Source organism: Dipodomys ordii, unplaced genomic scaffold (genome assembly GCF_000151885.1).
Source record: "Dipodomys ordii isolate 6190 unplaced genomic scaffold, Dord_2.0 Scaffold66, whole genome shotgun sequence".
In the NCBI taxonomy this organism is placed as follows: domain Eukaryota; kingdom Metazoa; phylum Chordata; class Mammalia; order Rodentia; family Heteromyidae; genus Dipodomys; species Dipodomys ordii.
Window position 1 is genome coordinate 5,273,039 of NW_012267282.1, and position 26,419 is coordinate 5,299,457.

The 26,419-nt window shown below is 43.0% G+C and overlaps 1 protein-coding gene across 3 annotated transcripts; it reads left to right on the forward strand.

Moving 5' to 3' along the window:
* Positions 1–6: 6 nt before the first annotated feature.
* On the forward strand, positions 7–24,459 carry Mapkapk5 (mitogen-activated protein kinase-activated protein kinase 5). Of its 3 annotated transcripts, XM_013023169.1 has the most exons (15): positions 16–190; positions 475–596; positions 6,306–6,379; positions 6,946–7,021; positions 8,249–8,346; positions 9,548–9,656; positions 11,637–11,726; positions 12,488–12,583; positions 14,028–14,108; positions 16,080–16,267; positions 16,771–16,891; positions 19,145–19,275; positions 19,530–19,651; positions 21,285–21,389; positions 24,020–24,459. In XM_013023169.1, exons 5-15 carry the CDS (start codon positions 8,261–8,263, stop codon positions 24,112–24,114), a joined length of 1,224 nt encoding a protein of 407 aa, XP_012878623.1. In that variant the 5' UTR covers positions 16–190; positions 475–596; positions 6,306–6,379; positions 6,946–7,021; positions 8,249–8,260; the 3' UTR covers positions 24,115–24,459. The 3 variants fall into 3 exon arrangements, with proteins under 3 accessions (XP_012878621.1, XP_012878622.1, XP_012878623.1); XM_013023167.1 differs by lacking the exon at positions 475–596 and having other exon boundaries at positions 7–190; XM_013023168.1 differs by lacking the exon at positions 475–596 and having other exon boundaries at positions 14–190; positions 19,530–19,645.
* Positions 24,460–26,419: the final 1,960 nt, after the last annotated feature.

Here is a 26,419-nt window from a genome sequence, read left to right on the forward strand (position 1 = left end):
AGCGGCGCCGGCGCCGGGGACTTCGTCTCTGCCGGCCCCCGGGGGCGGCTGCTGCCCGCCTCCCCGAGCCCCGAGCTCTCTGCCCCCTCGGCTGCCAGGGCACCGGGCAGCCGCGCAGATTGCACCGCTCTTGGCTGTGGGGACCCGGCGGAGCATGTCGGAGGAGAGCGACATGGAGAAAGCTATCAAGGTAAAGGGAAGATGCCAAGCCTCCGCGCTGTTTTCTCCTCTTTAGCCCCAGAAAACCGAGAGTGTTCGGGGCGAAAGGCTTCGACTATCCCGGGGTTTCGGCCTCCCCCACCCCCCGCCCCCGATTCCTCGGGCCGAGTTTGACAGCCCCGGGGCGAAGGGAGTGTGTGTGTGTGTGTGTGTTGGGTTGTCGGGTCTCCTCCGCTTCCCCGAGCAAGGTGAGTGGCATGAAGATGAGTGGGAGGGAGGGGCCTGCTACCCCTTTTCGTTTCCACCGCCCCCAAGTGCCTCCACCTAGCGATTTGTTTCCGTGTGGTCGGCTGCAGCTACGTTTGCCGAGTGGCTTTCATCCATCCCTCTGGATGTGTTTGAAATCACCTCCTCGGAGACTGCAGTGTGACTAGAAGGTGGTTCGTCTTCCTGTGAAAACCTGCCCTTAGGGGAATACATTGCTCTTTAATGTGTTTTTTCTTCCCTCTTCGGGGCGGGGGAGGGGGGAAATCACTGAGAGGCGTGTGTGTATGTGTGTGTACGTACACGTTTCTTTGTATTTAGAAAGACTTAACAGTGCTCGGTTTCTTTCTGTTGTTTTACAAAAGAAAAGCAAACATGTTCTGAAATTACTCAAATAAAATAATAAATTTTCTGAAACGTGTGTGTGTGTTGTGCGCAGCGTGCCAGTATGGGGACTTGAAATCAGGGGGACTTGAAATCAGGGCAAGGGTGCTGTCCCTGAGCTTTTCAAGGCTACTACTAGGTCTCCCATTTGAGCCACAGTTCCACTTCCGGCTTTTTTGGTGGTTATTTGGAGACAAGTCTCAGGGACTTTTTGTCCAGGTTGGCCTCACAATGATCTCCATGTCTCAGCCTCCTAAACATCTAGGATTACCGGTTTGAGCACCTGGCACCTAGTTATTTTTTTATTAGCATAATTAATTGTATGAGTGTTGAGTTCATTGTGATACTTCCACACATCAATGGACAGATTTTATGAGTTGTGTGTCTTATAGTTAGGAAATTAGGGTTCATGTAAAGCTAAAGTTAATGTTTTACATCTGTTAACCTAGTGCATTTAGAATTTCATTTTCCCTTGAGGGACATACAACTATTGGCAGCTTGGGGTTATTTTCCTCTTCAAGCTATTTCAGTATACAGTCTCTATTGCTATATAGTACAGTATATAGTTTATCAAAATCCTCAGTGATTCCAAAGAAAAAAGTAACTTTATTTTTTACCTTTTGTGGTGCTAGGGAGTGAATCTAGGATCTTGAGCTTGGTAGGCAAGTGTGCAAGCACTGTGCTATACAATCTTACTCTTTATTTTTGAGACTGGATCTGGCAATGTCCATGGTGGCCTTGAACTTGCTATGTAGTCCAGGCTAGTCAGCACTTGGGGTCCTCCTGCTTCTGCCTTGAATGCTGGGATTAAGGTATAACACCATGTTTCACATGCTTGGTGAGGCTGCATCTTCTTTTTTTTGTCGGTTGTGGGGCTTGAACTCTGGCCTGGGCGCTGTCCCTCAGCTCTTCAGCTCAAGGTGAACGCTCTACCATTTGAGCTACAGCGCCACTAAGGGTTTTCTGGTTTTTTTTTTTTGGAGATAAGAGTTTTACGGTCTCTCCTGCCCAGACTGGCTTTGAACCACCATCCTCAGATCTCAGCCTCCTGAGTAGCTAGGATTATAGGCAAGAGCCACTGGTGCCCTGTGAGGCTGCATCTTCTAAAGGAGTTTTAAACATATATATTGGACTGTGGATATAGTGCAGCCAACATAAAATAACAAGCTGGGTATTATGAGAAGTCCATTCAAAATTCAGGTAAAAACAGCCATCTAGCTAGGGCTTCTACATTCATAAACCCTTTTATCCTTATTTCTCCTAGCCCTCAAAGGACAGTCATTTAGTGATGATGTTTTCCCATTACAAAGCCAGATACAAAAATCAGAGGTTTAAAAAAAAAAGAAATCAGAGGTTTGTGGGTGGGCATGTAGCTCAGTGATACAGTGCTTGCCTAGCATGTGCAGAGCCTCAAGTTTCTTTTTTTTTTTTTTTTTGTCGGTCCTGGGGCCTGAACTCTGGGTCTGGGCACTGTCCCTTAGCTCTTCAGCTCAAGGCTAGCGTTCTACCACTAGAGCCACAGCGCCATTTTCAGCTTTTTCTGCATATGTTGTGCTGAGGAATCGAACCCAAGGCCTCATACATGCAAGGCAAGCACTCTACCACTGAGCCACCTTCCCAGCCCCTCAAGTTTGATTCTTAGCATCACAAAAACAAAAACCATAGATCAAATTTTAAATAATAAAAATAAGGATTCTGAGAGACTGCTTTGATATATATTTTCCCCCTCTTGGTTTGGGTTTTAGTGTTCGTTTCTCTAGGTAGACTAATGATTAAAATCCAAGCCTCGCCATTTATTAGCTTTGGATTCTTGTTTAAGTCACATCATTGCTCTGTCCTTTGTTTCCTATACAAAGAAACGAGTTGTTTCCCAGCTCAAAGGAATTTGAGGTTTAAATGGAAAAATGTACTACGGTATACTCAAAATAACAGAGCTCAATGAATATTAGCTTGTAGCAGCATAAGCATGATTTAGGAAGAAATTTTTTTAACCAGTTGTTGATTATTGTCTAGCCTAATTTTCTGAAGTTTTCAAAAGCTTTTCTGCACTAAAATTACTTGATAGGTCACTAGTGAATTTCCCTATTAATCTGGGCTTGTCTAACTGGTGGAGTTAAAAATATCTGATTTGGCAACCAGTGCTAACTAGGATATACCCCCTTTGGAAGCAAATTAATATTACAGCAAATAAAACTTTTTTGAGCTATTTCATTGTGTTGTGTTTATTGTTTCACTTTTTTGAGGTGTATATCAAATAGCCTTGAGACCTGTAGAGTTCAGCTAGAAACCTGTTGTCCTGGGCTTTTACCACAGCCTGTGAAGTTCTGTGGCCTTACTCTCTGAGAGAACACTGATTAGCCTCTTAAATGCTCATTTTTATTACTTTAAAAAATAGCCAGCCATCATAGCTTATACCTGCAATTCTAGCTACTAAGGAAGTTGAGATCTGAGAAACAAGGTTCAAAGCTAGCCCAGGTAGGAAAGTCTGAGACTTATCTCCAATTAGCCATTAAAAAGCCAGAAGTGGAGCTGTGGCTCAAGCGGTACAGTGCTAGCTTTTAGCACAAAAACTCAGGGACAGTGCTCAGACTCTTGAGTTCAAGCCTCAGGACTGGTGTGCATGACTGCACACACATACACACTATATATATATGTGTGTGTGTGTGTGTGTGTGTATATATATATATATATATATATATATATATATATATATATATATATATACCTATATACATATAAAAGGCATCGTGACTCATGCTTGTAATATGATCTGGAGAATCACATTTAAAAGCTAGGCTGGTCAGGGCTAGGAAGGTGGCTCAGTGGTAGAGTGCTTGCCTTGCATGGTTGAAGCCCTGGGTTCGATCCCTCAGCACCACATAACCAAAAAGAAAAAAGCTGGAAGTGGCGCTGTGGCTCAAATGGTAGAGTGCTAGCCTTGAGCTGAAGAGCTGAGGGACAGCACCCAGGCCCAGAGTTCAGGCCCCACGACTGGACCCCCCCCCAAAAAAAAAAAAAAAGCTAGGCTGGTCAGAAAAGCTTTCACAGACTCCATCTCCAAGAGACCTGGCTCAAGGGGTAGAGTGGTAGTGGAGAATGAGCTTAAAGGCCCTAAAGTCAAACCCCAGTATTGCCAAAAAAGAAATTAGGACAGTAACTGAGCCTGGGAACTCAGGCCTATAATCCCTATGGTCAGCAATTCAGGAATTGGAGATTAGGATTACAGTTCAAGACCAACTCGGGAAAAACTGAGATTACCCCCTCCCCTCACCCCCGCATCTCAACTAAAAAGCCAGGCATTGTGGTATGCACCTAGGATCCTAGCTATATGGGAGGCCTTAGGATGAGCCCCAGGCAAAAGAAAAATATATAAATAAAGCCTTACCTGAAAAATAAAGCAAAAAAGGACCTGGAGGACCTGGAATATTGCATGAGAGGCAGAGTACAGCCAAACCTGAGACCCTGAGTTCATACCCTAGTAGTGCCCCCTCTCCTTCCCCCGAAAAAAAGCTCAAAAAGCAGATAGTGTTTTCTATCCTCACAGCCCACTGCTTAACTACCAAGGCACCTAACATGTACCCCAAAATGCATATCCTGCCCAGGGCTAGTGGCTCATGCCTGTACATCTCACTACTCAGGAGGCTCGAGATCTGAGGATGGGTGAAGTGGAGGTGTGGTTCAAGGGTTAGAGCACAAACCTTGAGGGGCTGCTCCCAAACCTTGATTTCAAGCCCCAGAACTGGGAGAAAAAATTAAAATTGAAATTAAAAATAAAAAAAAGAAAGGGAAAAAAATAACCCTCTTGGGTAAGTTTTCTGTTGTTTTTGTAGCTGTTCTCTTTGAGGAGTTTTCTCTAGGGGATATAATATTACTAGTCTACTTTGGGATAATACTGACTTAAATCTGATAAAGTAAACTTTTGCTCCAGTATCGCCATAGTTTTTCCTTCCTCCTTTGTGTACTTATTGCTAAGTGTATCTGTTATATTTAACGCTGACAGTTCAGTTTAGTGACTTGTCTTTTTTAACTATCTATGTTTATTAAAGTAAGAGCAGAGAAGAGCTGAGCATGTCCCGCATTACCAGTAATCCCAGCACTTGGTAGGCTCAGCCCGCAGGATCATGAGTTTGAGGCCAACCTGAGTTAGAGAGCCCTGGTCTCAAAATTCAGGAAATGAATGAATGCAGGCATGCATGATTTTTCTTTCATGTTTACTTGATCTGCTCCCTTCCTGTGCATCTAAGTTGCTGCTCTCAGAAGTGCTTTCTTTAGTTCTTGTAGAGCAGGTATTCTAGCAATGAATTATTTCATCTGTTAATGTCGTTTATTTCTCTGTCGTTTCTAAGGGATATTTTTATCCAATACAATTGAATTCTTGAATTTTTCCTTTCAGTGTGTGATTGTTATCTCTTAGCCTTGTGTCTGATGAAAATAGCTATTACTTGTTTGGTATATGTTTGTATATTTTACATTCAACATGTTTTGTATAATTCTGTATACTTTATACATATTTGTATATAGTACTTGTATATTTTGTATATGAGCTGTCACTGTTTTTCTTCTGCTTAAATATTTTTCCTGTCTTTTGACTAATTGTTTATTATTATTTGACTAATGTGTTTTTGCCTACTTAGACTTTCATGAGCTTATTGGAGCAATAGACTGAATGTGCTTGCATTGTATGAGTCTCAGACAGGTTTTGGAGCTTCAATTCAGAGCCTAGGCACTTTCCTTTAGCTTTTTCTGCTGAAGGCTGATGCTCTACCACATGAGCCGTACCTCCACTTTCAGTTTTTTGCTGGTTAATTGGAGATAAGAGGCTGGCTTCCAACCTTGATCCTCAGATCTCTTGAACTGCTGCTGGTGCCTAGCTCAAGCTTTTTTTTGGTCAGTTGTAGGGCTTGAACTCAGGTTCTGGGCACTGTTCCTAAGCTTTTCTCCTCAAGGCTAGCACCCTATCACTTTGAGCCACAGCACTACTTCCAGTTGTCTGGTGGTTAATTGGAGATAAAGAGTCTCACAGATGTTCCTGACCAGGCTATGTTTGAATTGCAGTCCTCAGATCTCAGCCTCCTGAGTAGCTAGGATTACAGGTGTGAGCCACCTGTGCCCAGCTTAACTCAAGCTTTTCTTTTTAGTTCAGATTCTTTTGCTACCTGGAATCTGTTGGGCTTCTCTACTGAACTTTTCATGTTAGTTATAATAGTGTTGGTTTCCATGTGATTCTTCTTCGTGGTCTCTGTTACTGTTGAAACTCCTGTATTTGTTGGGTATGGTGGTACACACTTGAGACCAGCAGTTTGATGAGCTTGAGCAGCACGATGAGAGGCCACCTAAAAATTAAGTCCTGTTTTGTCTCAGCATTCATAGTTCCCTTTATTCTTTGAACTTATTTAAAATAGTTGCTTTTAGTTAGGCTTAGTGGCTTAAGCCTGTAATCTGAGCAGCTTCTCAATAGAGGAGTCATTATTTGCCTTCTCCCTTTTATATTTTAATAGGAAACTTCCATTTTAGAAGAATACAGTATCAATTGGACTCAGAAGCTGGGAGCTGGAATTAGTGGTCCAGTTAGGTAAGAGACCCATGAAAGAACTGTGGTAAAATTGTTCAGAGCAGGGGTTTGTGAAATATGTCTCGAATAACAAGTATCACCTGTGCCAGGTGATAATAGATAACTGCTGGGAATTGAACTTAGGCCTTGTGGGTATTAAGCACAGACCCTTCCACAGAGCCACAACCTCAGTGCCAAGTAGAAGATTTCATGTTAGTTTCTGTTTCTTTCTCCTGCATCTGGAAATATAGCTGAAGTAACCATGTCACATGGTCTGTAGTAGGAATGGCAGAAGATATGGATACTATGAGGCCACTTTGAGAGTTACCTGAAGCAGAAGAGCCATTGCTTCTTTATTGGCTTATGTTGGTGAATTAGTGTTACACACTCAGGAACTGAGACCTGAGCTAGGGCGCTGGGTAAAGTGAGATGCTTTTCTCTGTCATCACCTGCTGCCCTGGGTAACTTCATATTGCTCACCTGGACATATGTCCTTGATTAGAAGTATAATTCCCAAACAACAGACTTGGAAAATTAAATTTTCTGTACATAGACTATTGCTGATCTTTCTCCCCTTCCAAATCTAGAGTCTGTGTGAAGAAATCTACCCAAGAACGGTTTGCACTGAAAATTCTTCTTGATCGTCCAAAAGCTAGAAATGAGGTATGGTCCTTTACTGCCTTGACTTGCATATTCAAGGAGCCTAAGAATTCATTTATTTATTGGCTGTTTTCCCTTGGCAGTATTGGGATTTGAACTAGAGTCCTGACTAGTGCCTACTAATCACCGCCAAGCCGTGTCTCCAGCCTTGGTACTTGGACATTATTTTTGAGATAGTCTTGCTTTCTGCCCAGGCAGGCATTTCATCACAAGCCACTTACGTTAGACTTCCTGGACATTAGGAGAACAGACCTCTCCATATAGCTCTTCCTCAAGAAGGAGTCTTGTGAACCTGGCTGGCCTCGAACTATGATCCCCACAATCTCAGTCTCCTAAGTAGCTTGGACGACAGACATGAGCCACATGTACCTGGCAAGAATTATTCCTTTTATAATTATGGCTGCTTCCTGGAGAGAAGAGATGCAGGAGAAAAATTTTGTCTTCCCTATTCATGTTATCATTATAAAATAGTCTCATCTTTCAATATGGAAAGCTATTAGCCTGTAGTCTAGTTTCCTTCTGGCCTCCTCACATCTTTTTAATTTCTTTCTTTTTGCCAGTCCTGGGGCTTGAACTTGGGGCTTGGGCTCTGTCCCTGAGCTACTTTTTTGCTTAAGGCTAGCACTCGACCATGTGAGCCACAGCACCATTTCTGGCTTTTTCTGGCTTCATGCATGCTAGGCAAGCACTCTACCACTGAGCCACATTCCCAGCTCTCACATCTTTTTTAATTAATGATCTGTTGTACTCTGATATATTCCAGTTTCACTTTAGTTTTTGCTTACTGAACATGGTGCTTAAAGGATGGAAATAAGATAGACTGAGGAAGGGTCAAATGAATGCTGTATAGATTCTGAAGGAGGGCACACGTGCACACACACAAACACGTGCTGGTACTCGGGCTTGAACTCAGGGTCTGGGTATTGTCTCTTAGCTTTTTCATTCAAGTTTGGCACCCTACCCCATGAGCTACAGCTTCACATCTGGCTTTTTTTTATTGTTAATTGGAGATAAGAGTCTAAGGAACTTTTCTGCCTGGACTGGTTTCAAACCACAATCCTCATATCTCCACCTGGTGGGTAGCCAGGATTACAGATGTGAGCCACCAGCACCTGCTGAAGTAGACTTATCCCTTAGGCTTAGTGTGGTCAGTTCTGAGATAGTGGGAAGTATAGAGAGAAGACATTGGCATCCTCTTGTCACAGAAACATCTCCTCTTTTCTCTTCAAGGTACGTCTGCACATGATGTGTGCCACACACCCAAACATTGTTCAGGTTGTTGAAGTGTTTGCGAACAGTGTACAGTTCCCACATGAGTCCAGCCCCAGGTAAGACCACGCCGCGGCGGCTTCACATGCCTGTGTGCGGGCCACAGTGTAGCAGTGTTCCTTTCACTTACGTACTCTTTCCTTTCCCTCCCTCTTCCCCTCCCTCTCCCCTGCTATCCATTTCCTCCTCTTTCTCTTAGAATTTTGGAGAAAATTTAAACATACATAAAAGCAGATCGAATTTTGTAATGAAGCCCCGAGTACTTATTACTCAGCTTTAGTAGGTACTGTTTTGTGGAAAATCTCTGCATAATTGCTTTCTCTTAGAAAATAAAATACATAAAACATTTAAGGGCTGAGAATGTTGCTTAGTGGCAGAGTGCTTGCCCAGTATGCACAAGGCCCTGGGTTCATTCCCCAGCTCTAAAAAATAAAAAATGAATGGATAGAAGGAAGAGAGGAAAGCAAAAGGAAAAAGAAAAATAGGTAAAGGGAGTTTCCAGTTTAACAAAACACTTTAGAAGTGGTTGGTGTCCTCCTATAATTCCAGCACCTGTGAGGCCGAGGCAAGGAGACCCAGAGTTTGAGGCCAGCCTGGGCGACCACAGAAAATCCTGTCTTAAAATAATAATAATATAGAAGATAAACAGATTGTATTTCAAATAATCGAAAAGGGGCCAAATGTTATTGTAGGCAGAGTCTTAGGCTGCTATATAGCACAATACCCTCTTGGTTAGTCTAAAAGGAAAAAGTTGACTTTATTCTTTGAGCTGTCAATCGTTTGGCAGGCACACGGGGTGGTATTTGAAGTGTATTCATTTGGAGATGGAGAGGAAATCACCCTGCAGGCACGGTTGGTAGGACATGAGCACAATCTCTGACCCTTCTGGTTCTTACAAGGAGAGGCACTTTTGTCTGAGAGGTGTGATGTCCCAGAGACATGGGAAGTCTGGCACCTGAAAAGTAGATATTTTACAGGTGGAGGAAGATGACAGAAATTTAAAGTTATTTTTTACAACTATGCTCTGTTGGTGAAAGCATTTGGATGGAAGCTGGAAGCATTTATATCAAAGAATGGTAACCAAAATTCATGGATTTTTTTTTTTTGAGGATGGGAAAATTTTTCCTTATATTTAGTAGTTTGAGTAGTTCGTATTATCTTGGGCTTGTCTTACAGATTTGATAGGTGAGATCTCTTTAGGTCAGTTTTTTAATGTTTAGTTTTTTTTTTTAACTTAACAAATCAAATGCTTTCAAACAGGGCTCGACTCTTAATTGTAATGGAGATGATGGAAGGGGGCGAGCTATTTCACAGAATCAGCCAGCACCGGCACTTTACAGAGAAGCAAGCCAGCCAAGTAACAAAGCAGGCAAGTGACCCCCGGGTACCAAGCAAACTACCAACGATGTTGGTTAACCAGTGCAATTTCATTAGGGAGAATAAAAGAAAGCTTAAGAAAAGCTCTATTTGACTTCTCATTGCCTGCTTTGTTATGTAATAAGAGAGGATGTCTTAACTGGAGAAATGTGACCCCTTTTATACTTTTTTGGGGGGGTGGAGGGCCTATTATTAATTGGTTGTCAACCGCTTCTTGAGGCCTACTGTAAACAATAAACTGAAGGAAGATAATCTTACCTCCTTCAATGACTGTTGATATTATATTTCAGGTGCCGTCCACAACATTTTATCTATTGGACTTTGAGATAAAATGCTGTGGACGGCACCTGAAAAGCTGGATGGTACAAACAAATATATCTTCTAACATCTTTGCACATAGGATGCTTCTTGCACAAGCCAACTATCATTTCTGCCGATTTTAATAGGATTCTCACATCTTTGTAATTCCAGGTTATTTCCAGTTCTGTTTGACATTACATTTTTATTGTTGTAGAAATGATTATTTAAGTCACATTCAATACTAGGAATCTGACTGGTGCCGGTCTCTTGTCCAGATAAAAAGCTCAAGGTCTATCTTCAGACCAAGTAAGCAGGACAGAGAGAAGCCAGAAGCACAGTCCACTTAGATTTTAATAAAATCTTTCTACATTTTTTTTTTTTTTTTTTGGGTCCGGTCGTGGGGCCTGAACTCTGGGCCTGGGCGCTGTCCCTCAGCTCTTCAGCTCAAGGCTAGTGCTCTACCACTTGAGCCACAGCGCCACTTCCGGCTTTTTTTTTTTTTTTTGCTTATGTGGTGCTGAGGAATCGAACCCAGGGCCTTGAGCATGCAAGGCAAGCGCTCTACCACTGAGCCACCTTCCCAGCCCTCTTTCTACATTTTCTATGATCACTTTTAAAACATTTTTTGGTTGCTTCCTAAGTAATATTTGGAATGCTGAAAAAATTCCATATTGAGAGTTGGAGAACATTAGAATTTGTTCTTTCCATTATACTTCTTTAAATCTTAGGACTAAAAATGATCTCTAATAATCTGTAAAACAAACATCAAAAATCCACTCAAATCCATACAGGCAACAAAAATAACGGGATTTTGTTGTCCGTGCCAGTCCTGGGGTTTGCACTCAGGGCCTGGATACTGTCCTTGCTCAAGGTTAATGCTCTACCACTTGAGCCACAGATCTACTTCTGGCTTTTTGGTGGTTCACTGGAGGTAAGAATCTCATGAACTTTACTGCTCAGCCTCCTGAGTAGCTAGGATTATAGTTGTAAGCCACCTGTGCCTGGCAATATTTCAACAAGTAATCATGACATAAGTTGGAAAAACTCCATCAGCTGGTTTGAAGGAGCCTGCCATCCAGCTCCCTCAAGAACAGTTGTGTTTTTAGCCAGGTAGACCTGTTCCTGCCTAGTTGGGGAAATCCATGCACACTGAAGACTGCAGCTAAGAGTTTCCTTTGCCGTGCCTGTCACACCTCAAGCAAGTAAAAGTGGGAGCAAGTGATTTTTTTCTATTTCTTACAGTATGTCATTCGTTTTTTTTTTTTTTTTTGCTGGACGTGGGGCCTGAACTCTTGGCCTGGGCGCTGTCCCTCAGCTCTTCAGCTCAAGGCTAGGACTCTACTACTTGAGCCACAGCACCACTTCCAGCTTTTTCTGCTTATGTGGTGCTGAGGAACTGAACCCAGGGCCTCATGCATGCAAGGCAAGCACTCTGCCACTGAGCCACCTTCCCAGCCCGTCATCAGTTTTTTTGACAGTTATTTTAATGTTATAGTTTGTGTTTTTTTAAATTATTATTTAACAAAATCTAGGTTATAGGCTAAATTAAAGCTGACCACTGTCTTAACTGACTTAATGATGGCTTACTTATTTAAAGTCCCAAGTTTTCCCCCGTAGGATATTCAGGATTGTTCTTTTCTCAGAGGTGGCTGCCCACTGTGTCCTTTTTCAGATAGCATTGGCTCTACAGCACTGTCACTTGTTAAACATTGCACACAGAGACCTCAAGCCTGAAAATCTGCTTTTCAAGGATAACTCTTTGGTGAGAAAACTTAATTTTCTGCATGTTTAATGCTTCCACTCTTAACACAGTTTAGGAGTAGGTGTGTGTGTGTGTGTGTGTGTGTGTGTGTGTGTGCGTGCGTGTGTGTGTGTGTGTGTGTGTGTGTGTGTGTGTGTTGCTCCAAATCCATGGTGACAAGGCATTAAAAGGGTTTCTTGTACTACTTCTTCCCTTACTAGAGACTCAGAAATTCTGCCATATCCTTGGCACTAGTAATTTTGGATGACACCAGTACTTTTTTGTGGGATTTAGGATTTTAAATATTGTTTGAAAGGCCTTTGGGAATCTATACATTGTTAAATATTACTTTAAAACTTTAGCTTCGGTTACTGTTTGCCCTGACAAGGTATGTTTCTCCCTTTATTCCCTCTCCTTACTCCATATCCCACCAAATAAGTTGCCGTAGCTGTCATGATCAGGATGAAGCAGAGCCTTGGATTAATAACAAGGAAGGGTTCCACAGAGTAAGGGCCAGAAGGCTAAGACGTGGACTTTACAACTGCCTTTGCAAGTTATAAATCAAGGGCAACCAAATGGATAGGTAGAAATCCCTTTCTTCTGTGCTATAAAGAACAATTTTTCAATGTGAATTAATGTCTGTAGACTGGGAAGATGTTATTCATAGCTTAGTCTTAGCCAGAAATTTGTAAGAGCTCAGGGTCACATGACCTGCATGTAGATTTTTCTTTCAATGTTTACTGAGAATTCTGAAACAATGACTCCTGTTTATTTCATGTCAGGATGCTTCCGTGAAGTTGTGTGATTTTGGATTTGCTAAAGTTGACCAAGGTGACTTGATGACACCCCAGTTCACCCCTTACTATGTAGCACCTCAGGTAAGTAAGCACGTACTATTTTTTCTCTGCAGTGTATCAGCAAGCTGCCTACTGTCTCAGGTTCCTTCTAATTTGTACCAAAAGCATGCATGTTTTGTAGCTGGGAGGCAGGAGGTGGGCAGCTTAGCTCCAGAAACCTACCGACTACTTCCATTTGGCACAGATAGTCTTTCTTTTAAAAGCTGGAAAAGAGCCAGGTGCTGGTGGCTCATGCCTGTAATCCTAGCTACTCAGGAGGATGAGATCTGAGGATTGGGGTTCGAACCCAGCCCCGGCAGAAAAGTCCCCATGAGACTCTTATGTCCAATTAACCACTCAAAAACCTGGAAATGGCGCTGTGGCTCAAGTGGTGGAGTGTTAGCTTTGAGCACAAAGAGACTTAGGGACAGTGCTCATACCCTGAGTTCAAGTCCCACAACCAACAACAACAACAACAAAAATTCTCTCCTAAAACTTGCAGCGGGGACTGGGAAGGTGACTCACTGGTAGAGCGCTTGCCTTGCATACATGAGGTCCTGGGTTTGATTCCTCAGAACCACATAAGCAGAAAAAAAAAAGCCAGAAGTGGCGCTATGGCTCAAGTGGTAGAGCGCTATCCTTTAGCTGAATAGCTGAGGTACAGTGCCCAGGCCCAGAGTTCAGGCCCCATGACCAGACCCCCCCCCCCAAACAAAAAAAACAAAAAAAACAAAAAACTTGCAGGGGGTCTGCTTTTACCCAGGCAGAGTCATCCCCAGAGTCATTGATTGCAGATTTTTTTTTTTGTCGGTCGTGGGGCTTGAACTCTGGGCCGGGGCACTGTCCCTCAGCTCTTCAGCTCAAGGCGAGCGCTCTACCACTTGAGCTACAGCGCCACTTCCAGTTTTCTGGTGGTTTATTGGAGATAGGAGTCTCACGGTCTCTCCTGCCCAGGCTGGCTTTGAACCGCGATCCTCAGATCTCAGCCTCCTGAGTAGCTAGGATTACAGGCGTGAGCCACTAGCGCCCGGCTTGATTGCAGATTTTTTTATATGTAGAAACAAGACATTTAGGGGATAAAGATAAAAAGGACTTATGTGCTTTACCTGGATGTGTTTTTGACTGATTAATTATTGCTTTTGGTTTGTAAAAGTGCTATGTTGGTGTGAAGATTGTTTTATTGTGGTTTTTTTTTTGGGGGGGGGTCTGGTCGTGGGGCCTCTGGGCCTGGGCACTGTCCCTCAGCTCTTCAGCTCAAGTATAGTGCTCTACCACTTGAGCCACAGTGCCACTTCCGGCTTTTTTCTTTTTGCTTATGTGGTGCTGGGGAATCGAACCCAGGGCCTCAGGCATGCAAGGCAAGCGCTCTACCACTGAGCCACCTTCTCAGCCTGTTTTATTGTTAACTGGCAGTTAACTTCTAGTAGTCTCAAGTTGTAGGACTTTGGTGGTATGGTTTTCAGTAAGATTCCTTTTGGTCTGACAGGTACTGGAAGCACAGAGAAGGCATCAGAAGGAGAAGTCTGGAATCATACCTACCTCGCCAACACCCTACACCTACAACAAGGTAGGGAAGAGGTACTTATACCTGCACTGCCTGTGTAGCCTCTGTGTTCCTGTGAGCTATTTGTGAGATTGGAAGTGGCCAGAAGTAATAAAATTAGCTGTTTATAAATATTTTTGTGCTGTTACTGTGGCTTGCACTCAGGGCCTGGGCACTGTCCCTTAGCTTTTTTGATCAGAACTGACACTGTATCCATGGAGCCATAGCTCCATTGTTTATTGGTAGTTAATTGAAAAGAAGACCCTCACAGATTTTCCTGCCTGTGTAGTTAGGATTACATGTATAAGCCACTGACAGCTGTAAAAATTATTTACAATTCTGTTTTTTTTCCTTACCCATTTAGCTTTTGCAATGAAATTAAGGCTGATGGTCACAGATTATTTATTTGGCTGACTGTACAGGCCATTGATCACGTTAAGAGAATGAGGTTGGGTTACGTTTTTAATATACCAAAGCTAGAGAACTAGCTTTTTGGTGATCGTTTTGGTATCATTCATTCATTCTTTTTTTTTGTCAGCTGTAGGGATTGAACTCTGGGCCTGGGCGCTGTCCCTCACTCAGCTCTTCAGCTCAAGGCGAGCTCTCTACCACTTGAGTCACAGCACCACTTCTATGAACAATGTCTAGTATACATTACAAGTGTTTCTAATATTACTCATTACTTCCTCACTTGTAGGCCACCTAATGAAGCATTTTTTTTTAATTGTGAGAATACCGTACAGAGGAGTTACAATTACATGGGCAAGATAATGAGTACATTTCTTATCAAGCATTGTTGTCTCCTCGTTGTTTCCCCTTCCCATTCTTTCCCATACTCCTCCCCTCTCCCCACCCAATCCCCCCCCCCACCAAAGTTGTTAAGTTTGTTTTTGACATAACAACTTGTACAACTCATTGTTGCAATGGGTCCACCTGTATCCCTAGTTAAACAATTTTTTTTTCCCTTCCCCTCCACAAATTGTACCAACATCAAATACAGTGAAAGTATGGGTTATACTGTGGGGGAGGGGCATACAAAGCAACATAGAAATCATCTTATAAATATGATAGAAACAATTGCATGAAAGGAAAAAAAAACAACATTTGAATGCTTACATTGGGGTTCATTCCACTAACATCAACTTATCTGACCTTTTCTGCTTGACAGAATTTTGTTTTGATGCACAAGAAGTTTGGTGGGTTTTTTTTTTTTTTTTTTTGGTCGTGGGGCCTGAACTCTGGGCCTGGGTGTTGTCCCTTAGCTCTTCAGCTCAAGGCTAGCGCTCTACTACTTAAGCCACAGTGCCACTTCTGGCTTTTTTCTGTTTATGTGGTGCTGAGGAATTGAACGCACGGCCTCATGCATGTGAGGCAAGCACTACCACTGAGCCAACTTCTCAGCCTGATGTTCAAGAACTTTAGTGTTTCTAAAAACAGGTCCTGGCATTGCTGAGTAGATGAAAAAAAAATGGTGCTGTTTGTGGATTTGAGGCTAGATATGGATATTAGAGGATACATAATAGAGGACAGGATATCAGAAACTAGATACTGGGCTGAGGACAGTACAAAGACTGGGACATTTGCTTTATCTCACCATTCTTCACCTGTGTTGATTGACTGTGGTATCAGTTTCCTTATCTGTAAAGTGAAGGCTTTGAATTTGGTCATTTTAAAGAATTCTTTTAGCTAGACATTATAGTCCTTGAGCCTCTTAACTCCAGTTAGCCAGCAAAGAGCTGAAATGGACACATGGCTCAAGAGGTAGACCAACAGCATGAGCAAAAATGCTAAGTAAGAGTAAGAGGCCCTGAGATCAAGCCCCAGTACTGGCATGAAGAAAGAGAAGTTAGGTTTCCTAAGATGTTCTGAAACAGTTTTAATGTCAGTTAAATAACTCTTGGAGGTATCACCTTGTATTATACGTCAGGGTTGCCTTTGGGTCTTACTTTGGAGCTGTCTCTGCTTGTGAGCTATTGTTTTCTTTTTTCCTTTCAGAGCTGTGACTTATGGTCCCTAGGAGTGATTATCTATGTGATGCTATGTGGATACCCTCCTTTTTACTCTAAACACCACAGCCGGACCATCCCAAAGGACATGCGGAAAAAGATCATGACAGGCAGTTTTGAGTTCCCAGAAGAAGAATGGAGCCAGATTTCAGAGATGGCCAAAGATGTTGTAAGGAAGTGAGTCCTTGGGCTGCTGAATGGGAGGTCTGAGAAGGCCTTGAGGTGGTAGAATCAAGATTAATGTTGGGTAGGGAAAAGCCATTTGTTTCCCTGGTAGCTTCAGCCAATTTTGATGTCAGGAGTCTGAGGTAAGAGCTCCCAATGTCCATACCTCAGTCCAAACTTTTTTCTCTGTTGCATCCCTAGACTTTCCCAGGGTGGTGAACCCAGGTTCCTCTGTAGCCATTCTCTGTGGCTATTACTCGGGCCCTAAATGGTATACTTGCTGGTTTGCCTTTTTCTTGCACGCAAGCCAGCTGATGAGGGGCCTGATGTCAGGATCCTGAACTAAGGTGCTGACATGGCCATGACACATGTGGCTTTTCACATTTTGGATACTGTCAATAGTATGTGATTGTGTTTGACTTTGAAGTGAGCTAATTGAAGCCAGATCTAGGAACTTCCTGTGCTTCCTTTTAGGGCATCAGTACATGGCAGACCTGTTGGTGTTTTCTCTGTAGGCTCCTAAAGGTCAAACCAGAGGAAAGACTCACCATCGAGGGAGTTTTGGACCACCCCTGGCTCAACTCAACTGAAGCCCTGGATAATGTGCTACCCTCTGCTCAACTGATGATGGATAAGGTTTTGAATGATTGTTTTGTTGGCTGAAAAGGCTGTGTGGAGAAGGAAAGTTGGGGCTCGATTCAATGATGGGTTAAGGGAAAAACAATGGAGATCATGCTGTCTTTACTCAAAGATTATCTCTGGTTTTCTGCAAATCAGGATCTGAAATAAAGAACTTTCCATAAAAGACCAAATTAAGCCAGGCACTGATGGCTCACACCTGTAATCCTAGCTACTTAGGAGACTGAGAGCTGAGGACCAAGGTTCAGAGCCAGCCCAGAAAGAAAAGTCCATGTGACTTTCATCTCCAGTTAACCATAAAAAAGCCAGAGGTGTAGGTGTAGCTCAAGTGGTAGAGTGCCAGTCTTGAGCAGAAAAAGCCAAGCAAGAGAGAGTGTGTATGACAGAGGACAAAGACAAAGACCTACCAACTGACTGACTGGCTGGATCAGAGCCTGCTAAATAATGCACTAAAGGAACACTCAGGGACATGATCCATATGTGTGCTATGGGTTTGTGAGACAAACAGCAATGTAAGATTACCTTTGCCCAGGGCATTTACAGAAGACTGGTTGGGAAGGCAAAAAAATTAAGAGATCAAAGTGTCTCAGTGGGAAAGTCAGCCTGGCCTCACTCATGGAAAGTCGGTGAGATGGGTACAGCAGGACCAGACTTTGCCAGAAGAGTTTAAATCTAGGGGAATGGAACTGAGAGGCTATGCCACACTTTTGAGAACAATTTTACCTCTAGGAATATATTTAGGCGACAGTCAGTTAGACGTGCACAACTGCCAACCTGTGGCTTCAGGAGCAGTCTGAAAGCTGCAGCTAACTCAGAGAGATACAGATGAGAGAATGGGCTCAGTCTGCATCTGGAGAAAAACAAAATTCTAGCTTTAGGTGACCAAAGATCTAAGGAGGTGGTAGCTGGCCTATGTGAGGGTAACGTTGATGAACAGAGGGAAATCAGAGGAAGGAGGCTAATTTGGGGGAAGTGGAGTCTTAAGACACTGTTTGAGGTCAGAGGGACATTCAAATGAGTGGTTGTGTAGGGTAGAATAAGAAATCGGCTAAGAGCAAGGGATGGGTTTGAAATTTGACAAAGAATAAATGAATTGGGGAAAAAAGTGCTAGGTTTAGTAGGAACATAGAAGAAAGAGCTCGGAGGAACAAAATTCTCTGTCATCTCTTTGATTTGTAGGTGGTTGACTTCTTGGTTTAAGTATTTCCTCTTGTCCAGAAATGGTTTGGTCAGCTCAAAAGAATTACTTAGATCCTGGTTGCCAGGCACATGGCGGTTACAGTTTGGCATTCTTCAAGACATTGGAAATAAGGAGGTAACATTGCCTCTGGAATTACTTAAAAATCACTGCACGATGACTCAAGTCTGAATACACAGACTTTTTGAAAAATAAGAGTGGCTTTAGGCCTTGAAGGTGATACTGCAACTTTACTCCATTTCAAAGAAATCCTGTGTTCAAGGCGGGGATGTTCAACCATGTATACAAATGTGGAATAGAAACCATCTGAGTCTTACTCATGAGCCTGAGCTCAGGATCTTGAGCTATTTCCATGGTTTTGGTTGGGTCATTGCGGATGAGATGGATATAAGAATGCAGCCAGGACTGGCTATGAATACACGGTGTCCTTAGATGAAGAGTAGCTACTGTTTAAAGTTGTCAAATACAGAGGTGTTAAAAGAAGGAATTCCCTTTCATTTTTCTGCCAGTCTTTCTCCTTATAGATGAGGTATTCTATGAGCTTGATGTATCATGTATCCTTCCTGGTATTTTTCTGGTCACATCTGGACATATTCCTGCAAAACAGTCTGTCATTTGGTGTCAAATTGCTATTATCAGTGACTAAGCATGAGCCTGTTACTATACATGTATTTCTTAGTTGAATTTCTGTTCCCACTGTCAGGGAAAAAGGCTGGCTTTTGGTTGGCCTGGGCCATAGTAATTCAGGGGAAAGTCCTCTGCCGTATCAACATTTGTATAGCATCAGTACCAGAATGAAATTGCCATTTGAATACTTGGGGCTTCTCCTTACCACTTTACTAGACGTGGCTGTTTAGGTATCCAGCAATTAATGTGAAAAAAGGCTGACAAAGTTGCGTCTAGAGGTTGGCGCATGCTTCTGGTCTCAGCACTCAGCAGGCCATGGCAGGAGAGCTGCTTCACTCCATAAGTTTGAGACTAATTTGGACAATATAACAAGACCTTGTCTTAAAATAAAAACAAGAATAACTGATGTCAGTGTTTACATCTAGGCGGTGGTCGCTGGAATACAGCAGGCTCATGCAGAGCAGTTGGCCAACATGAGAATCCAGGATCTGAAAGTCAGCCTCAAACCACTGCACTCAGTGAACAACCCCATTCTAAGGAAAAGGAAGTTACTTGGGTAACTGAGCTTATTTCTTCAGTACTTCTTCATGGCTGCCATGTTTGAGGCTCCACATGAAAAGCTGTCAGGAGTCTGCCTTTTTTCTTTCTCTTTAAGTGGGTGGAGAACATAAGCTCTTTGAGTGGCATCAAAAGCTGGACACACTCTGTAGTAACTAATCTGAAAAATCTATTCTTTTGTGTATGGAGTTTATAACCCAGAATTGGGTTCTGAAGTATCTCTGTTTTTGCCTCTCCCCCAAACTCTTAAAGCACCAAGCCAAAGGATGGTGTTTATATCCATGACCATGAGAATGGCACTGAGGATTCAAATGTTGCCTTGGAAAAGCTTCGAGATGTGATTGCTCAATGTATCCTCCCCCAGGCTGGTAAAGGTCACGCCATTTACTAATGCTCTGTGTACATGTGACTGTGTGCATGCGTACATGTGTGTATACACATGAAAAAGAGTGGATTAATGTGATGCATTAGCTGTTTTTTCTTTGTATCATAAGTAAAAGAAGTGCATTATATAAATTAGCTTGTACACACTGAAAGAGTAGACACTGTAAACTTAGAAATGTGGTGAAGTCCTTCCCTCCTTTTCTTTGCTGTAACATTCTAGTATAGACTTAATGGCCAATGTCAGGTATAGCATGTCATTTTGGTTTACTTAGTCTTGACAATGGAAGCACACAAAGTATAGGATAGAGAATGAAGATACGGACAGGTTCAGGATTAAATTACAAACTGTAAACATCATTTCCAGAGCCTTTAAAAATCACTGCTGTCAGGACTGGGAATGTGCCTTAGTGGTAGAGTGCTTGCCTAGAATGCATGAAGCCTTGGGTTCAATTCCTCAATACCACATAAACAGAAAAGGCTGGACGTGGGCTGTAGCTCAAGTGGTAGAGCTCTATCCATGAGCATAGAGAGGCTCAAGGATAGTGTCCAGGCCCTGAGTTCAAGGCCCAGGATCAGAAGGGGGGAAAAAAATTACTGCTATCAGCTGGCCACTGGAGGCTCATACCTGTAATCCTAGCTACTCAGGAGGCTGAGATCTGAGGATTGCAGTTCAAAGCCAGCCTGAGCAGGAAAGTCTGTGACTCTTATCTCCAATTAACTACCAGAAAACTGGATGTGGCACTGTGGTTCAAGCGGTAGAGCACTCAGCTTGAGCCGAAAAGCTCAGGGACATGCCCAGGCCCAGAGTTCAAGAACCATGACTGACCAAAAAAATAAAAATCTTTAGCTTGTGAATATAAAGAGAACATCTCCCTAGTTCAGAACTAGCCCTTTTGCTTCTTGGCTTAGACAAAATTACTTTCACATAGAGAAGCTCGCGATGCGAGCAATTATTCTCAGCTGATGATGGCTTCATGTAACAGCCTAGGAAGTGTTGAGTTGACCTGTCTTGCTAGACTCCTGTGTCTTAAAAAAACTCACAAAATGCATCTCAGCCTTTTTTTAATTTTTTATTTTTGGGTCCGGTCATGGGTCCTGAACTCTGGGCCTGGGTGCTGTCCCTCAGCTCTTCAGCTCAAGGTTAGCGCTCTACCACTTGAGCCACAGCGCCACTTCCGGCTTTTTTCTTTTTTGCTTATGTGATGCTGAAGAATGGAACCCAGGGCCTCAGGCATGCAAGGCAAGCGCTCTACCACTGAGCCACCTTCCCAGCCCTGAGAGCCTTTTTAATAAGCAAAGGATGAGTTTAGGTGAAACAAAGTAGTACACTCCTGTTCTTCCTCCCTTTCTTAGTCTCAGGCTGCCCATGTTTTTGCTCAATAATAGTTTTGCTGCAGCAGAACTAGACTTTGGGGCTCTTAAAGCATTTGTGCAAAGATAGTAAAGTAGAAGAGCTCAATGGCCAGAAACAGTGGCATATAACATAGGGATTCACAGTAAAGTTAGCATCTGTTAAAGTTTTATGCATTTAGTCATCATTTCTCAACTGGTTGGACCATCATATCCTTCTGTTTTTGACATATAGTATTGAAGTGGCAACTTCCTCTTCATTCTTATCAATAGGAGAGAATGAAGATGAGAAGCTGAATGAAGTAATGCAGGAGGCCTGGAAGTATAACCGGGAATGCAAACTACTAAGGGACACCCTGCAAAGCTTCAGCTGGAATGGTAGGAACCTTAATTGGTCCTCGAAAGCAGACAAGTAATTCTGTGTGGAACATGTAGGATCTGTCTGGGGCCTGTGCTGGGACTCTAGGTGAAGTAAGGCTGGTGAGTGGACTATGGTGGGAAAGAACTATGGTGGGAAGAGGGTTAGCCCTTTCTTACTTGCTCCGGTATATCTGAATATCCAGTCTTTTCACTTGTCCAGAATTAAGGGGTGCACATTCAACACCAGACCCACCACAAAGCAAAAAAGGCGATTTCTGAACTTGTACATATAGGCAGCTCAGCAGGTCATTAAACAACACATTATGAAAGGGAAAGGATTCCCTGCAGAAACTTTACACTAATGATGTACTTAGCATAGAGGAGAACCCTGAAACTGAAGAGTATAAGGTTTACCACATAGTTGCTAGTGAATTTTTTTCCCCAAGTAAACAAGAGATAGATTTCTTCTTACTTAAAACATTATTGGCACTTTTAATTTGGATTTTATGTTGTCATTGTAGTTACCCAAACTACATTTAAAAAGTTCCAGGAGGGCTGGGAAGGTTGCTCAATGGTAGAGCGCTTGCCTTGCATGCATGAGGCCCTGGGTTCGATTCTCAGCACCACATAAGCAGGAAAAAAAAAAACGAAGTGGTGCTGTGGCTCAAGTGGTAGAGCGCTAGCCTTGAGCTGAAGAGCTGAGGGACAGCGCCCAGACCCAGAGTTCAGGCCCCACAACCGGTCTCCCCCCCCCCCCAAAAAAAAGTTCCAGGATCCTCAGGAAGGGGAGCAATGTTTTTTTTTTTTTTTTAATACATCAGTATCTAGCTTGTTTGTTATAGATGTGCCATAAGAAATTTGAAGAGTCCTATAGAATTTCCTGCGTGGGCTGGCTTTGAAACGTGATATTCAGATCCATTTGCTGAGTAGCTAGGATTACAGGTTAGAGCCACCGGCATACAGGGATATAGGGATTCTGTTTTAGCCATTTTGGTTAGTGTGTTTTGGTGTTGTAGTGTGGGCTTAGTTGGAATCATTCTGATAGCAGATGGGACTGTGAACTTTTTTTTCCTGCAGGTTTGAACTTAAGAGCCTAGGTGCTGTCCCTGAGCCATTTTTACTCAAGGCTAGCACTCTACTGCTTGAGCCACATCTCCACTTCCAGTTTTCTGGAGGTTAAGTGGAGATAGGAGTCAGGTCCCGGTGGCTCACATATGTAATCCTAACTATTAAGAAGGCTGAGATGCCGGGCGCTGGTGGCTCATGCCTATAATCCTAGCTACTTAGGAAGCTGAGATCTGAGGATCGCGGTTCAAAGCCAGCCTGGGCAGGAGAGACTGTGAGACTCCTATCTCCAATAACTACCAGAAAAACTGGAAGTGGCGCTGTAGCTCAAGTGGTAGAGCGCTCGCCTTGAGCTGAAGAGCTGAGGGACAGCACCCAGGCCCAGAGTTCAAACCCCACGGCCGACCAAAAAAAAAAAAGAAGGCTGAGATATGAGGATCATGATTCAAAGCCAGTCCAGGCAGAAAAGTTTGTGAGACTCATCTCTAGAAAACAGAAGTAGAGCTGTGGCTCAAAATAGAACATTAGCCTTGAGAAAGAAGAGCTCAGAAACAGTGCCCAGGCCCTGAATTCAAGTGCCACAACTAACAACAACAACAAAATAATGATAATAAGTAGCACAGACTTTCCTGCTTGGGCTGGCTTTGAACTGTGATCCCCAGATCTCAACCTTCTGAGTAGCTAGGATTATAAGTGTGAGCTACCAGTACCCAGTGACTGTTCACTTTTGAAATGTTTATTGGCCAGTTAGATTCCTTCTTTTGTGAAGTGTGAACTCAAGTTGTTGGCCATTTTACTGACTTGTAACTTCCTCATATATGTGAAGGGCTTCTTTATATATTCTGGATATGAGTTCCTTGCCAGACACACCAAATTACATAATTTTTTTTTTTTTTGCCAGTCATGGGGCTTGAACTTGGGGCCTGGGCACTGTCCCTGATCTTTTGTTCAAGGCTAGCACTCTGCCACTTGAGCTACAGTGCCTCTTCTGGCCTTTTCTGTTATGTGGTATTGAGGAATGGAAACCAGGGCTTCAAGCATGCTAGGCAAGCACTCTACCTCTAAGCCACTTTGCCAGCCCAATCTCTTTCTCTGCTTTGCTTCTGTGGGGTTGTAATGAACTTTTAATTTTTTTTTATTTCCTGGATAATAGAACTTCCCAATTACTAGCTGAAAAATGGGAGCTGTTTTTATTTTTGTTTATTTTTGTTTTTTGTTGGTTGTAGGACTTGAACTCAGGGCCTAGGTGTTATTCCTGAGCTCCTTTTGTTCAAGGCTAGCATTTTACCACTTTGAGCCACAGTTCCACTTCTGCTTTTCTGGTGGTTTTTTTGGAGATAAGAATCTTATAGACTTTTCCTGCCAGAGCTGGATTTGAACCATGAGCCTCAAATCTCACCCTCATAAGTAGCTAGGATTACAGGCGTGAGCCACCAGCACCTAGTTAAACTGCTTTTGAGTGGGGTTGGCCCACTCATTTGTGAGGGTAAATTCAAGAATGGTAGGGCGCACCTCTTAGATTCCTAACAAGAGTCCCTCAGCTCAATCAGTGAGAACTGACCTTGTTCTTTCTTGGGTTTCAGGTCATGGATTCACAGACAAAGTAGATCGACTCAAACTGGCAGAAATTGTGAAGCAAGTGATAGAAGAGCAAACCACTTCCCACGAATCCCAATAATAACAGCGTCAAACTTTGTTTTTTAAGAATTTGAAAAATTATTCCTTAATGTATAAAGTAATTTTATGTAAATTAATAAATCATAATTTCATTTCCACATTGCTTACAGTTGTTACATACATTAGGGGCAGAGTTTAGTATACTTGTTTGTTGGTCAAAGCTCAAATCTTAGAGACTATTGATTTAGGATTGTTTTAGTTTTAGTGGTATATGGCAATAATATTGTCAGGAAAGACTATTTTACTTAGAATGAAGTATTCATAAACCACTTGGTAGAGGTAGATAAAGGACCAACTAACTGACCTACTGCTTAGTGAACAAACAGTTGAGTCTAATACTGTGGAATCTCGCTCAGTTGCCCTGTGCGTTTACCTTCTACACCAGTGATAGATTCACTCAAGTGCCAAGAAACTGTTGTAGATCTGTCGTTGCAGATGCACAGAGGGGCCTGCGAGCTGCTTCCTGTGATGGAAGAGGTGGGAACCGTGTCCTTCCTTTTCTTGCCTCTTAATTCCCAGAAAAAAAGAGGCAGTATTTCCTTTTTGTCATTGTTTGTATATATGGCACCAGTGTGTTGCTTAAATCTAGTAGAATTTTTGTGGGGTGTGTATGTGTGCATGCGCTACTTCTGGGGCTTGAACTCAGGGCCTCAACACTGTTCCTGAGTTTTTATGCTCAAGGTTCATGTTCTACCACCTGAGCCACAACTCCACTTTCAGCTTTTTGGTGGTTACTTGGAGATAAAAAAGTTTCACAGGCCAGGTGCTGGTGGCTCACGCCTGTAATCCTAGCTACTCAGGAGGCTGAGATCTGAGGATCTCGGTTCAAAGCCAGCCCGGGCAGGAGAGACCCTGAGACTCCTATCTCCAATAAACCACCAGAAAACCAGAAGTGGCGCTGTAGCTCAAGTGGTAGAGCACTCGCCTTGAGCTGAAGAGCTGAGGGACAGCGCCCAGGCCCAGAGTTCAAGCCCCACGACCGAACAAAAAAAAAAAGTTTCACAGACTTTCCCACCTAGGCTGGATGCAAACCATGATCCTCACATCTCAGCCTCCTGAGTAGCTAGGATTCCAGGCATGAGCCTTCGGCACCCCACTTTAGTTTTATTGTTGACATGTTTACGCACAGCTTCCCTTTCCCGAGTTCCATTGTGTTGAGAGAGCCCTTGCCTCCTCTACTACTTTGCTTTCCTTGTTTTTCTTGTTTCTTCTGGGATGATTTCCCTGTGCTACTTATATATAACAGAAACTTGACTAGTGTCTAAGATGATCCACTTTTGTTTTTGTTCCCCCCAACCTCTGTAATGTTCCTGCCTGGATTTCTCATTGGCATCCTCTGAGCTGTATTTGTTTTCTTTAGTACCCTCCATCTTCAGAGCAGCTGTTTGAGTGAAAGTAAGTCCAGATGCTTTTCTAATATGGGCACAATTTTGTTGCTTGTTCAAACTTTTTTTTTTTGTTCAAACTTTTTTATTGGGTAGATGTGTTAGTAGTAGAAGAGCTCACAGAGAAACTCCCATCCCATCCAGAGAATTCACTTAGTTTCTAATGCTCCTAATTTTTTTCTGAGAATATGCTTTCACAATGACATTTGGTTAGTATGCCCTGTATGTGTGGAACTCACTATAGGAATATAAATGATAAAAACATAACATAGCCAGGTACCAGTGGCTCATGCCTGTAATCCTAGCTACTCAGGAGGCTGAGATTAGAGGATCACAGTTCAAAGCTAGCCCAAGCAGGAATATCAGTGAGACTTAACCACCAAAAAACCGGAAGTGGCTATAGCTCAAGTGGTAGAGTACTCACATTGAGCTGAAGAGCTCAGGGACTACACCCAGGCCCAGAGTTCAAGACCCAGGACCAACACACAAACACACACAAAAATATGTATTTTTTAAAGAACTACTTTATTACACAGACTATCTTGGAGGATGTGTTATTCAAGGTACCTGAGGTAGGATTCCCTAATTTTATTTTATTTTTTTTGGGTCTGGTAGTGGGGCCTGAACTCTGGGCCTGGGCGCTGTCCCTCAGCTCTTCAGCTCAAGGCTAGCGCTCTACCACTTGAGCCACATCGCCACCTCCGGCTTTTTTTCTTTTTTTTTTTTTGCTTATGTGGTGCTGAGGAATCGAACCCAGGGCCTCAGGCATGCAAAGCAAGCACTCTACCACTGAGCCATCTTCCCAGCCCCAGGATTCCCTAATTTTAGATGACTGATCAAAGATTTTTTTTTTTTTGGGTCCGGTCGTGGGGCCTGAACTCTGGGTCTGGGCACTGTCCCTCAGCTCTTCAGCTCAAGGCT